The following is a 13359-nucleotide window of genomic DNA, read 5'->3' on the forward strand; positions in this document are numbered from 1 at the left end:
TTTCTATCCGATGGTTCACTCACCAATTGGCCGCAATGGCTGGAACTGTGCCAATCCAAAGCCAGGATCCAGGAGCTTCTTCCAGGTCTCCCACATGGGTGCAGGTGACCAAGGACTTGGGCCATCTTCCACTGCTATCCCAGGCCATAGCAGAGAGCTGGATGCGAAGTGGAGTAGCTGGGACTCGAACCAGCACCCATATGGGATGCTGGTGCTTCAGGCCAGGGTATTAACCCACTGTGTCACAGTGCCGGCCCCAAGACAACCCTTCTAACTTCAGTTTTCTCTTTGTAAACTGTGATAATATGGTCTCCAGAATTAATCTAAGGCGTTGAATGAGGCGATGTGAGGCAACTAGTCCCTTAACTTGGCTCCTCGGAGATTTTCAGGAATATTTGTGCTCTATCTAGTTCCTGTTTGTCTTTCCAAACTTTGTGAATTAAAGGATTAATAGGGGCTGGTGCTAATTCTCTGCTTGTGGTGCCAGCATTCCATATGGGAACTGGTTTGTGTCCCTGCTGTTCCTCTTCTGATCCAACTCTCTGCTATGGCTCAGGAAGGCACCATAGGATGGCCTAAGAGCTTAGGTTCCTGCCTCCATATGGGAGTCTGGGAAGAAGTTCCTGGCACCTGGCTTCTGATCAGTCCAGCTCCAAGCATTGTGGCCATTTGGAGATTAAACCAGCAGATGGAAGACCTTTCTCTCTATATATAACTTTCCCTCTCAAATAAATAAATAGAATCTTCAAAAAATGATCATATAAAATGATTTAAAAACAATGACCAAAATCAATGACATACCAATATAAAAATCTATTCTCAAATCTGGATACAAAACTATGCCTTTGCACGCCACCTAAAAGTTACATTGTATTCATACTCATTTATTATTTGATTCTTATACACAAAGACCCAGAGAAATCCTCCAGAAAGAAAAGCAGCAGATATTTTTCTGAAAGAACAAGGTTATGAAGAAGACAGGATTTGGGGGTCAGTCAGCAAAATCAGGTGTCATTCTTAAAGCCTCGGGTCCAAGAAAGGATGAGCAGCAACCAAATCTTGAGATTTTTGGCGGGTGTTTATAAAGGAAAGAAAAGGGCTCTAGTTTCCAGTTCAGACTCTGCCCAAGGCTGCCAAGCCCTTGGAGAGGGCCAGCAGCTCTGACCTCTAGGAATGCCCGAGCCTGGACTCCATTTCCCAGAGCTCCCTAGGAAGTCCCAGCATTCCGCGCTAGGCGTGCCTGTGTATATGCGCGCGCGTGAACAGGGACGACCTGCGCATGTGGCTCCGAGTCCCCGATCAGCACCTGCCTCAGCACCGCTCCAGCTCTCACACTCACAAGGCTCCTGTCCCCTTCCTGCAATCCCAGGGGGTTCGCGAGCCCGCAGCCCGGCGCATCCCCCGCCGCCTCCACTTCCGCTTACGCCGTGCCGCGGGCTTTTCCCGCCGCGTACCTTCAGCCCCAGGCTCTCTGCGTTGCCTTGAGGTGCGCGGCCGGGTCCCTCGGGAGTTTCCACGGCAAGTACGGAGACCGGGAAGGGTAGTGCATACGTGCGTGTGGGAGAGGCCTGGGTGCGAGGGCGGCTGGCGGCTACAGACCGGGCTCGCTCTCCTGGGCGCGCTTCCCAGCCACTGACTGTGGCTGCGACCGCTGCCTCCCAGCGTCTTACTGAGTTCCTGGCGCTGCCTCCGCTCAGCACTTTTCTCCTTGTTTTGTTTTGCATAGACAAGGGGGTAGGGGGGCCGGCGCGGCGGCGCTGGGCCGCCCTCAGCCCGGGAGCCTCGGGGCGTCAGGCGGGATGGGGACGGAGGTTCAGGTGAGGCTTGGCCTCGCTGTGCTCCCACACATCTGCTCATGGGAAGCCCGCGGACACCCAGGGCAGCTGGGACTCTGCGTATTCGTCGGACTTTTTCCTAGTCGGGTTGGGGGTGTATGCAGCAGCTTTGTTGGATGCAACCCGGCTCCCTGTGGAGCAACCCCTTGTTTGTGTAGCTAAGTAGCTGTTTTTTTTTTTTTTTTTTTTTTTTTTTGGGGGGGGGGTGGTGTCTGCTGTTCGACTTCTGGCTTCAACCCTTCCCTTCTTTTTCTCCTTTTAGTAGAGATGGCGTCTCATGATCCCTTTGCAAAATGAGAAGTGCAGTGAATGTAAGCCTACTCTGCTTGGGGCCGTACCTGGAGCTATTTTCATCTGGAGTTGTCTCAAATGAGAAGCTACAAACACAGCCAGGCAGAAAGGTAAGATTTGTGCCCAAAGGCTCCACCAACTTGATTGTCTTATAGGCCCTAGTGTTTTAATTAAGGGGCCAGTTAGTTTTCTTATTTTGGGTTCAGTGTTGAAGCCCAAGCGAATTTCAGAATTGGGAGCATAGTAACTGTAAATTGTTCATAATGTCAGTGATGTGCAGAAGCTTCTGTACAAGCTGTTAGTTTGAGGAGGGGCTAAGAAAGAAAAGGGAAGAGAAAGAAAGTTGCAGATCTCCCCACACAGAGAGGCCCACACAGCAGAGTTAAAGAAATGTGGCCTTGAACAATACTGCTGAGTTACTTTCTGAGGTTTTCAAATGAATAATCAGGTTTGCATGATTCCCAGGTTCTGTTAGAGGGTTTGGCGCTGTGACCAGATGACCAATTTATGAGACTAATTCTTAAACGGCAGTGTGCTGTTTTTGTTCTTTTCTCTAGCAAGCTTCCTATCCTTGTGCTTATTTTTTTTAAGAGATTTATATATCTATTTGAAAGACAGAGTTACAGAGAGGGGGAGGGAGGGAGGAGTATCTTCCATCTGCTGGTTCGCTCCCCAAATGACCAGAATGGCCAGAGCAGGGCGTATGAGGAGCCAGGAGCCTCCCCAGGTTTCCCATGTGGGTGCAGGGGCCCAAGGACCTGGGCCATCCTGCATTGCTCTCTCAGGCCACAGCAGAGAGCTGGATGGGAAGTGGAGCAGCCAGGACCCAAACTGGCGACCACATGGGATGCTGGCACTGCAGGTGGTGGCCTCACTTGCCATGGCACTGGTCCCTGCTTGTGCTTATTGAGGGGCAAGCAGTTAGGTATTTCTGCTGTGAAGGACTGCTTCAGACCCTCAAAACAGATGTAAGTGCCCTTTCTGAGCCACTATGTTGTGTGACCATTAATGTGACTTGAAACAACTAGGAATAGGATTCCTAGACATGTCAGGCCAGCTGGCTGTCCTTGGCAGATCCTTCCCTGTACTGCTATAAGTTGACAGGTGAGTTTAAAATTTGGAAAAGAAATTTTTAAAAATATGAAATATTTAACTTAGAAATGATGCCTTTACAGAAAGGCATCAATTAGGAAGCAGTCTGATGATATCCATTCATCTTCCCATTAATATCAGTGATTGACATCTGCTACAGGGTGAAAGGAAATATTCTGAATTGCTAGGAGGATTCAGCTGTAGTTTAACTGAGATTTTTCTGTTAGAGGGAATAACCAGAGTACTTCATTGTAAATGGGTGATTTGAAGGAGTGGGGCACCTTTTTTTTTTTTTTTTTAATCTCTATGTAAAGATTATAATTGGTAGCCGATGGTGATTTTTGATCACGCTTTGAGTTCATTAAGTTTCTATGTGGAAGTTATCAAGCCCTAGTATTCCTTTTATGTTATCTTTTTTTTTTTTTTTAATTAATGTATTTGAAAGGCAGATTTAGAGGCAGAGATAGAGTGGTCTTCTCTCCACTGGTTCACTCTACAAATGGCCACACCAGCTGGAGCTGGGCCGATCTGGAGCCAGGAGCCAGGAGCTTCTTGTGGGTCTCCCATGCAGGTGCAGGGGCCCAAGGACTTGGGCCATCTTCTGCTTTCCCAGGCCATAGCAGGGAGCTGGATCAGAGGTGGAGCACCAGGACTCCAAGTGGCGCCTGTATGGGATGCTGGCTCTGCAGGTAGCTACACCACAGCGCTGGCTCCATCTTTGCTTTTGATAAATAACCTTTCTTCTGTCTATCACTAAAGATACTTTTTTTTTAAATAGCATTTATTTATTTACTTACTTGGAAAACAGAGTTAGGGTGGAAGAGAGATATAGATAACTTTCATTGCTGGTTCACTCCACAATGGCCAGGATTGGTCTAGGCCTAAGATAGGAGCTTGGAACTCTATCCAGGTATCTCACATTGGTGGCAGGAGCCAAAGCACTTGGCTCACTCACCAATTCTGCTTTCCCAGGTACATTAGCAGGTAGCTAGACTGGAAGTGGAAAGGCTGGGACTTGAATAAGTCGTCTATATGGGATGCTGGCATTGTAGGTGGAGGCTTAGCCAGCCATATCACAATGCTAGCCCCTCCATATACTTTATTAAACGATTTTTTTTCAAAGATTTATTTATTTGCTTGAAAGGCAGAGTTACAGAGAGGCAGAGGCAGAAAGAGAGATCTTCCATGTACTGGTTCATTCCCCACATAGCTGTAAGGGCTAGAGCTGGGCCAGTCTCTGAAGCCAGGAGGTTTTTTTTGGTCTCCTATGTGGGTGCAGGGGCCCAAGGACTTGGGCCATCTCTACTGCTTTCCCAGACAATAGCAGGGAGCTGGATTGGAAGTGGAGCAGCGGAGCAGCCAAGACTTGAACCAGCGATTCTATGGGATGCTTGCACTGCAGGTGGTGGCTTTACCTGCTATGCCATAGTGCTAGCCCCTGAAAAATTTATTTTATTCATTTGAAAGATAGAGTGATAGAGTGAGTAAGAGAGAGGTGTTCCTTCTGTTGATTCATTCCCTAAATGCCCACAATGTGTGGACTTGGCTAGGCCAAACCCAGGAGCCTGGAACTCCATTTAGGTCTCCAATTGGGTGGCAGGGACCCAAGTATTTGTGCCATCTTCTGCTACCTTTGCCAGGGGCATTAGCAGGGAGCTGTATCAGAAGTGGAGTAACTGGGACTCAAACTGATAAATCATAAAGGATGCTAGCATTGCAGCGAGTGACTTAACATTATGACACAGTTCCAGCTTCTCTGTCTATATGTATATATATATGTGTGTGTGTGTATATACATATATATATATATTTTCTTTTTTAAAGATTTTTTATTTGAGAGGCAGAGTTACAGAGAGAAAAGTCTTCTGTTTGCTGGTTCATTCCCAAATGGCTGCAGTAGCTGGAGTTGGACCGATCTGAAGACAGGAGCCAGGAGATTCCTTTGGGTCCCCCATGAGTGGTGCTTCTTTACAATATAGACCTCTGCAGGTATTCTACTGGGTAATGTGGCCTTCAAAGCTTATTTTGAGTATTGTATTTGAAAGTTTCATAATTTTTTTTTTTTACTTACCTAAGATGTATTTCGCCTGGAACACATACAGACCAAAGTCAGCTGTGTGTAGATCACAGGAAGTTGTCCGTTGATTTTCCTGAATGAAAGTGGTGGTCTGTTGCTGCCCTCTGGCTCGTGAAGCCTGTGGTGTCTTTTGCCTGAGCTTCTGTAAACCAGAAACATGGACTCTCGACCACTTTTTTTTTTCCCCTCCCCCTGACTTTCTTCCTCCATCTCTTTCTCTTTGCTATTTCTCGTGGTCTACAACAGGGGTGATTCCCTAAGAATACTGCTTTGATCCAATATGCTACTTGGCCTCTGTCCCTGGGAACACTGCTTGTTTTGTGACACTGGCCACTGAAAGAGACTTTACGGACTCACACTGGGCATCGGCAAGATGGACAGCTTGTCTTACCTTCCCAACTTTTTGAAATTTCCAGCCCTGGTGGTTTTGGCACCCATGACCGAGGCTGGCCATAATGCGTCTATCCTTTGGAAGCAGCCATGATCCTTTGGTGTATATGTGTCACAGTAGACAGTGATGTGCATATTGTATTCATCAGTAGTTTCTATACCTTTACTTCTTTGTACCTTCTGCAAGGTGGGCTGCTAGGCAATTTTGCCAAGTATGCTTTTGCGCCTTCCTTAACTATACCTCTGCCCTCAGTGTTCTCCTCTAAATCTAGATTGCACTTCAGGCTGTGTGCTGGATCACAGTGGCGGGGGTTTTCCATGCATTTTCTTCCACTGTGAAGCAGATGAGCTGTCAGTCAACTTTTACGCCAGCCTAGGAACTGCAGAATTGCAATGGTCCCCGGTTTGCATTTAGCAGATGCAGATGGCAAGTGATAGGACTTGGGGTCACAGTACCCCTCCAGCTCTCTCTGATCACTTATTGAAGGTGTGTGCTGTTTCTGGCCTCATTTCTGATAGGGCGTCCTCATCTGGCTCAGAAGATTGGGATGGCAAGTTCAAGCCCTCCCATCCCCCAAGTAAGCTCTGCCTTGTGGTCATATTCAATGTCAGTGCTATTGTGCATGCTTCTGGTCATGGGAAAGGCCAACTCCTTTTTACCTGATAGCCGTGGAGTGCTGGCATGTGCCAGTCTCTCATCAATGAGCATTGATAGTTCTTGTGGGAAGTATTTTTCTAACGGTGTTCAAAGGCAAGTTGGCCTTGGTGTTGCCTTGGTTGGCTTATGCTCTGGGGACTCTGGAGTGAAGAGGGGTGCAAAGAGGCACTGCAGTGCATTTCACTACATCAGCAAGTGTAGACCTCTAGAGAATTTGGGGGAGATGGGGTAAAGAAATTCACCCATCCCCTCATTTCTTTGCTTTCCTCATTATCTTTCTCTGATCTTGGTTTTTTCTGGCTTTTCCATTGACTCCCATGCACCAGATTCCATGTGATTCTGTTTTCACAACCCTCAACCCTTTTGTCAGAGAAGAAAAAAGTTGTCTTCAGTCACTGAAACATTCCCAAATAGCTGTGTTTTCCTTGTGACCAGAAGGCTAGGAAACTGACGACTCTTGGGACCTAATAGGTTTTCTGGGTGCTTATCTTGGGGCTCACTTTCAGGAGTTCCTGTGTGACTGCTCTGTATTTTATATTCACAACTGCTACTACTTCCTGCGTATGAAGTGGCTTTTCTCATTTTCTTCAAGTGCCTGGTTGGGATGTGGCTACGGTCACCCAGAGTGAAAACTAAATCTTTATTTGGCACTTGGCAATATAAGTGCTGAGCCCTGAAATCTTCTGCTCAAAGTTATTCAGAAAGTAATTGTGCTTTAAAATGACTGGGCTGTGGGTAGGTAGGGCAGTTATCTTCAAGCCTGCTAAGAACTTAAGAATTGAAGGTGTTTTTCCACTCCATGATTTGCCCTAAGATTTGCTTCATTTTATTTTCTTAAGAAAACTACAGCTGAGATTTATTTTTCCCTGTTCCTCTGATTTTTGTGCTTCTCCGCTCTATAACCACCAACAGGAAAACTTTTTTTTTTTTTTTTTTTTGTCTTCCCCTTAGAGGCTGAGAACAACAGTTTTGTCCATGTTGGCAGTGCTTTCTCAGGCTGTCTCCATGACTGGAGACACTAAAAGGCATCTACCTAGACCCAGTATACCTTTTCAATAGAAGTTGTCATGAAATCCACCTGCCTCATACATTGCTCACGATTTTGGTTTTGAAATGTGCTGAGAGTGTGTCTCCTCTGTCGGTGTCTTTAAGGTGGAGTTTTCCTACTGGAGGCCGAAGGCTGCTGAGGGGTAGCACAACGGCCAGCCTTGCTGTGTGGCTTTGGCTGTGGCTCCTCTTTCATCCTTTCCCTTTCTGTTGATTTGTGTGTGTTCTGACCCTGCTTGTTGGAGAGACCTGTGAAGCAGGTCTTGGCGTTGTAATTTGTGCTAGTTGTAATTTGTGTTTAGTTGTAATTTATGTTTTGTTGTAATTTGTTTGTGTTTTGTGTTTTGTTATAATCTGTTGATCAAGGCTAGCTGTAATCTGGTCCATGGTGAAAGATGTCCTTAGGTTGTGACTGATTCTGCCTTTTCTGTTTTTCCACATACAAGTGGAAAATGAAATCTTTTCCAAACCAGTATGTCAGAAAGTAGCATCTGGACTCTAAAAATCTCACCTAACAGATCCACTGTCTCTATGTTTCTATCTTCTCAGCCCAAACCTTATCAGACTCTGAGAGAAGAGGAAGTTTGTTAGCTTAGTCAGAACTGATATATGTGGATACCTGTTCCCCTCAGAGTGGCAAAGCTATAGCTTTTCTGTTTGCTTGGTTTGCATTGCGTGGTGGTGCCACCCCCCATGGAAATCTCCATGCCATACGCTGGCATGGAGAAAAGTTCAGTAAGTCTGTATTCCTTAAGCAAAATAAAATTCTGATCTGGAAATTCATCAGATTCTCATCAGAAGGGTGGGGAAACTTATTTGTTTCAAATTAGGTGTTCTATAAATTGGCATCCTTTTCCCTTTTGTTCATGGTCTTCCTCCTTCATGGAGAACTGTGTGTTCTGGTGACTGAGAATGTTTGTGAACAATCACAGTATCTGGAGTTACCTTGGTGACCAGTCTCTAACCAGAAACAAAGGTGAAAGCGAGGAGACTGTGACCCTGAAGCCACTCTAGGTTTGTGTTCCTGCTCTTTTTCTTTCCTTAGGAGCTGGAGCGGCCTTCACAAAGTTATACCAGGAAGCATTGTCGCTTTCAGTTTTTGGAAAGGAGAGAAATAGTTTTTTTTTTTTTTTTTAATAGGGAAGGATTCAAGAGGCATTAGACAAAGTCAGCAGCAACTTTCTTGGCTCCTGTCCTGCTGACATGTATCAGGATATTTGTGGTCAGTTTTATGTAAATACATATTTAAGGCACATTAGAAGGCCTGAATATGTCCCTGAGAGGTCATGTCCCTACAGAACTCTTTTGAAGTAAGTACTCTTTCTCATATAATTAGGTGACCATCTATAAGAGTGTTTCCAAAGGAAAGCGAGCTTTAACGGCAGATTGAATGGGGTTATTGGGGGTGGGGGGCAGTGAAAGAAGAGAGGTTAGAATGTGTTCAGTAAAGTAATGAGATAGGACATTTGTGCAGATGGCCAACATTAATCATGTATATTTTAGTGTGTTGTATTTTTAAAACTTAATTTCTGACATTTTTATTTTCTTCACATAAAATTTTCTCATAAGATGTAGAAAAATGATCTAATGAAATGCAATAGTAAACTCCTAAAAGCCGTTAGCTTTAGAGTTTGATAGGCAGTTGGGAGAGGGGTGGATACAGGTGTGTGTATCCCTTGGTTAGGGCAGAAGTTTTATCAGTGAGTTTCATGTCTTTAAAATCAGTTTTATAGTGGTAGCACTGGCAGTCCTTACAGGTGCAGTGCCCATTCTCGGCATCCCTGTTTACATAGGTCCACATGGGAGCACCTTGGAATGGGGAACCTGCACACTTGCAGGAATTCACATGTGCCCTTTGCTGAAACCTGGAGACTGATAGGTTGGATCTTTGTGATTCAATTTGCATTTTTTCTTTAGAATTTGAAATACACCTATTTAGGTAAAGTATCCTCTCTCTTGGTAAATGAATCCAGCTGGCTTGCCTGACGTCTACCAGGCATCACAGGTGGTTCCCAAGGCAGGTATTGGGCTTTGTGGAAAGAAAGAAGCCATTGCAGAACTGACTTATTTCTCCTGGAAATTGGGAGAAGCTGTTCATGGAGGATGCATAATTCCCTAGGGTGGGGGCTGCAGTGATTTTTGTTCATGGTCCCTCTGTAAGCCAGTTCCCAAAGTTGCTTCTCTAGGGAAAAGAGACTGCCATTTATAGGCCAGTTACGAATGTCCTACACAGTAGTGTGACTAACATATGAAGTGTCTGTAGATATGTTTCCCAGGGCCCTTAAAATCAACATTTCCCCAGTAAGGAAACTTTATAACAAGAGGGAAGGTAGGCATTGTCTGCTGCCTTAGGATACAGTCTATGTATTTATTACCCCCTTGGCCCTGTGGCTTCTATAATGTACATCCTAATGATTCTCTTTCGGCCATCTCTGTGTTTAGGTTCTTGCCTGTGTGACAGTCTTTAGCCTGCCTGCTAGTCTGTCCGCTCAGACTAAATGAGAGTTGACTTTGTGCATTCTCATTCCAGGGTTAGAAGTGCTCAGAAATACTTATGACTGTCCCTCTCTTCTGGCTCACCACAGTGGGCACTGGTCACAGGCCCTAAATGACTTTGCTTGGTCCTCCATCCTTGGCCTTCCTGGTGGTCATGCACATTCTCAGGCAGGCAAGAAACCTGGTGGCTCACAGCAGGCTCTGGCTTTCTACTTTGCTCTGATCTGTGATATATTTGAAAAGTCTTTCTTGGGTACCAAAAACCCTGAGTACAGGGTGATATTTTGTACTCAGAGATGTATATTTTTGTAAGATTTATTATTATTTTTAAAGAGTATTTAGGCTGGTGCCATAGCTCACTAGGCTAATACTCTGCCTGTGGCGCTAGTACTCCGTGTTCTAGTCCTGGTTGGGGCGCCAGTTCTGTCCCAGTTGCTCCTCTTCCAGTCCAGCTCTCTGCTGTGGCCCGGGAGTGCAGTGGAGGATGGCCCAAGTGCTTGGGCCCTGCACCCGCATGGGAGACCAGAAGGAAGCACCTGGCTCCTGGCTTCGGATCAGCGCAGTGCGCCGGCTGTAGCGGCCATTTGGCGGGTGAACCAATGGAAGGAAGACCTTTCTCTCTGTCTTTCTGCCTGTCAAAAAAAAAAAAAAAATGTTATTTATTTATTTGAAAGGCAGAGTTACAGAGAGGCAGAGGCTGAGAGAGAGAGAGAGAGAGGTCTTCCATCTGCTTGTTTTCTTCCCAGATGGCCACAACGGCAGGAGCTGAGCCAATCCAAAGCCAGGAGACAGAGCTTCTTTAAGCTTTCCTACGTGGATATAGGGGCCCAATGACTTGGGCCATTTTCTATTGCTTTTCCAGGCCATAGCAGAGAGGTGGATCAAAAGTGGAGCATCCGGGACTCAAATTGGCACCCATGTAGGATGCCAGCACTGCAGCTGGTGGCTTTACCCATTATGCCACAGCGCCAGCCCCAGATTTATTATTTGAAAGGCAAAGGTAGCGAAAGAGAAATTGCCCATCATCTGGTTCACTCCCCATATGGTTCCAATGGCCAGGGTAATCCTGGCTGATGCTAGGAGCCAAGAATACCATCCAGGTCTCCTGTGTGGGTGGCAGGGGCCCAACTACTTGTGCCATCTTCGTCTGTTTTCCCAGATACGCTAGGAGGGAGCTGTATTGGAAATGGAGCAGCCAAGTCTCCAACCAGTGCTCATATAGGATGCCAGCATTGCAGACAGCAGCTTAATCTGTTGCACCACAACACCAGCCCCAAGAGATGTGTCTTTATAAGGTCATGTGTTGCTAGGAATCAGCTGAGCCCATCAAAGCCATGGCCAGCCTGGAATGATCAGGATCCTAGTGACATTGTGCCTATGGTGCTGGGCACTAGGGGGATACTTTCCAAGGGCTTTAAGACTGAAAGTAGGGGGAAACCTGGTGTGGGGTTTTAGAATTGCTCTTGCTGAGGAAAATGGGGCAGTGCCAAGGTCATCAGGTGCACTTCTGGATTGCAGCCAGAGCAGATGACCACTGCGAAGGGTCAGCAGATCACTTGATGAACCATCCTTCTATCCTGACTGCACAGACATAGCTCAGCTCTGGATCATCTGCCCCCGCATTCTCCCTAAGCCTCTTTTCCTTCTCTCCAGGGGAGGCAGGAACTTCAGTGATGTGTGTGGTGGTTTCTTGTTTTTCCTCAACAGGTCTTGCAGGTTCCTTTTCATGCTTCTGGGTTTGTCTTATAGGAATGAAGAAATGTTTGCACAGTGAATGGGCCGGCTGGATGGGAGCTGTCCCTGATGGCTGTGGAATCCTCTAGTCAGCTTGGCATGGCTCTGGCAGATCAAGCTCCACACCACTCTGAGATGTGCTCCTACACCCAGCAGGAACTTCTAATCACCGGGTGAGAAAGCTGGTGCTGGGCCCACCCTCCTGCTTCCCCCTGGCAATTTGTCATGCAGAAGTTATCTGGGCTGCTTGTTGCTCTCATCTGCCTGTCACCCTTGCTGTGCAGAAAAGGTGGCTAGAAATTGATCATTTGCAGGTAGGGACTTGAGAGGTACCAGGACCAGGCTACAGAAGTTAGGATGTAGAGGGGCACTGGTGTCAGTGCCTGCGAAGGACTCCCAGCCTCTTCCCCCAGTGAGGCTTGTGAGTGCTTTCACAGATGCTGGTGACTTTGCCATCTCTCTGTGGGAGAATTTCACATGTAGACCAAGGGTAGGAGGGTCTGTATCCTCTGTGTCCTTAGGTCACCCTAAGGTTGGGGCCCCAGGTTGATTTTCTGTCTTTTGAGCACAGGGTGGGGGATGTGGGTGAGGGTCAGGAGAAGGCATGTGGCCAGAGGCGATGCAGGAGGAGGGGACAGAGGGCAGACCACGTGGTCATGGAGTGATGGGGCCAGCAAATGGTGCATGGAGGAGGGAGGTGTGCAGGATGTGGAAGGGTGGAGTGCAGATTGGGCTTGTGGGGGAGTGAGGTTTGGCCAGCTGTGGCATCTGCACAAAGTGAGTCACACTGTAACCTGAGGACCACACCTGGGCACCACACCATTGATTACCATCCAGCTGGTCTCTAGAATCTTGCAACAGGAAGTTTTCCAAGGTTGTCTTCTGGTCAGCAACCTCTGCTTGATTATTTGGTGGCCTTTCTTTGAAATTGAAATGTAGTATCCAAATAACAGAAGTTGCTCTACCTCCCCTTGATGGCAGTCTCGAAAGGCTACAGGTCACTTTTCTGTGCCGACCCTGCTGCTTCTCCTCCCTCTGTTACTATCCCTTTCCCAGGAGTAGCCCTGGGTTTCCTCTGGCCTCTTTATCCCTTCAGTTTATTGAGCAAGGTCGTAACAGAGTTAGAGGAACTGAGTCTCTAGGTCAGGAGGGGACTTGGCTAGGATTAGATATCTATGTGGTAGCCCAGGTTAGAGAATCTCTGAGGAATTTTGTAGAATCAGATACTGTGTGAAACAAATGAACTATTAGAATTTGTGTGTCATGGTGTTTGGGGTGGTATATAATTATAATTGCAGTGATGATATATGAATAGTGTTCAAATTCAGAGTTCCACGGTTTCCGGTGTGTCCTTCCGTCAGAATCTACATAGACACATTTATCCTCTTGTCTATGTGAAACCCATCTGCAAACCTTCCCCCATGTGTACATCATAGGCTCACAGCACCATGGAAAGTCTTAGGATAGAACATGAAGGGGCCTTATAGGTCAGGAGAGAAAAGCAGAGCAGGCCTGAGGTGTGGGGAGTTCTGGGCAGGCATTAGATATAGGCCTGAGATGAGTGGGGAGAGGCCTCTCATGTGTCTGTGTGCATCCTCCTAGGGGTGAAAGAGGACTGTCCATTACCCTGAGTGCACAGATAAACTCAGTGTTTTTATCTTTATGAAAAGGGAGCCCCCATGGGGCTTGGGAATGCCAGAGAAGGATTCTGATTGTCAGAGAGGTGAGGAGTAGGAGGG

The 13359-nt window shown here is 46.7% G+C and overlaps 1 protein-coding gene across 48 annotated transcripts in view; it reads left to right on the plus strand.

Moving 5' to 3' along the window:
• Positions 1–1209: 1209 nt before the first annotated feature.
• LOC103345948 (zinc finger protein 39) overlaps positions 1210–13359 on the plus strand; it is an 89585-nt gene continuing 77435 nt past the window's right edge. For 7 of the 48 annotated variants that reach the window (XR_016222310.1, XR_016222307.1, XR_016222306.1 and 4 more), the window contains exons 1-3: positions 1237–1518; positions 2098–2236; positions 11636–11793. Coding sequence is in view for 3 of the 48 variants with exons in the window: in XM_070059281.2 (XP_069915382.1) it covers positions 11690–11793 (104 nt within the window). In the remaining 45 variants the exon portion in view is untranslated. Of the gene's footprint in view, positions 1523–1559; positions 1818–2097; positions 2237–11635; positions 11794–13359 lie in introns of those variants that run through there. The other 41 variants (XR_016222311.1, XM_070059250.2, XM_070059244.2 and 38 more) reach the window with 25 other exon arrangements.

This window comes from Oryctolagus cuniculus, chromosome 16 (assembly GCF_051225735.1).
Source record: "Oryctolagus cuniculus isolate XC-2025 breed Fujian yellow rabbit chromosome 16, ASM5122573v1, whole genome shotgun sequence".
In the NCBI taxonomy this organism is placed as follows: Eukaryota; Metazoa; Chordata; class Mammalia; order Lagomorpha; family Leporidae; genus Oryctolagus; species Oryctolagus cuniculus.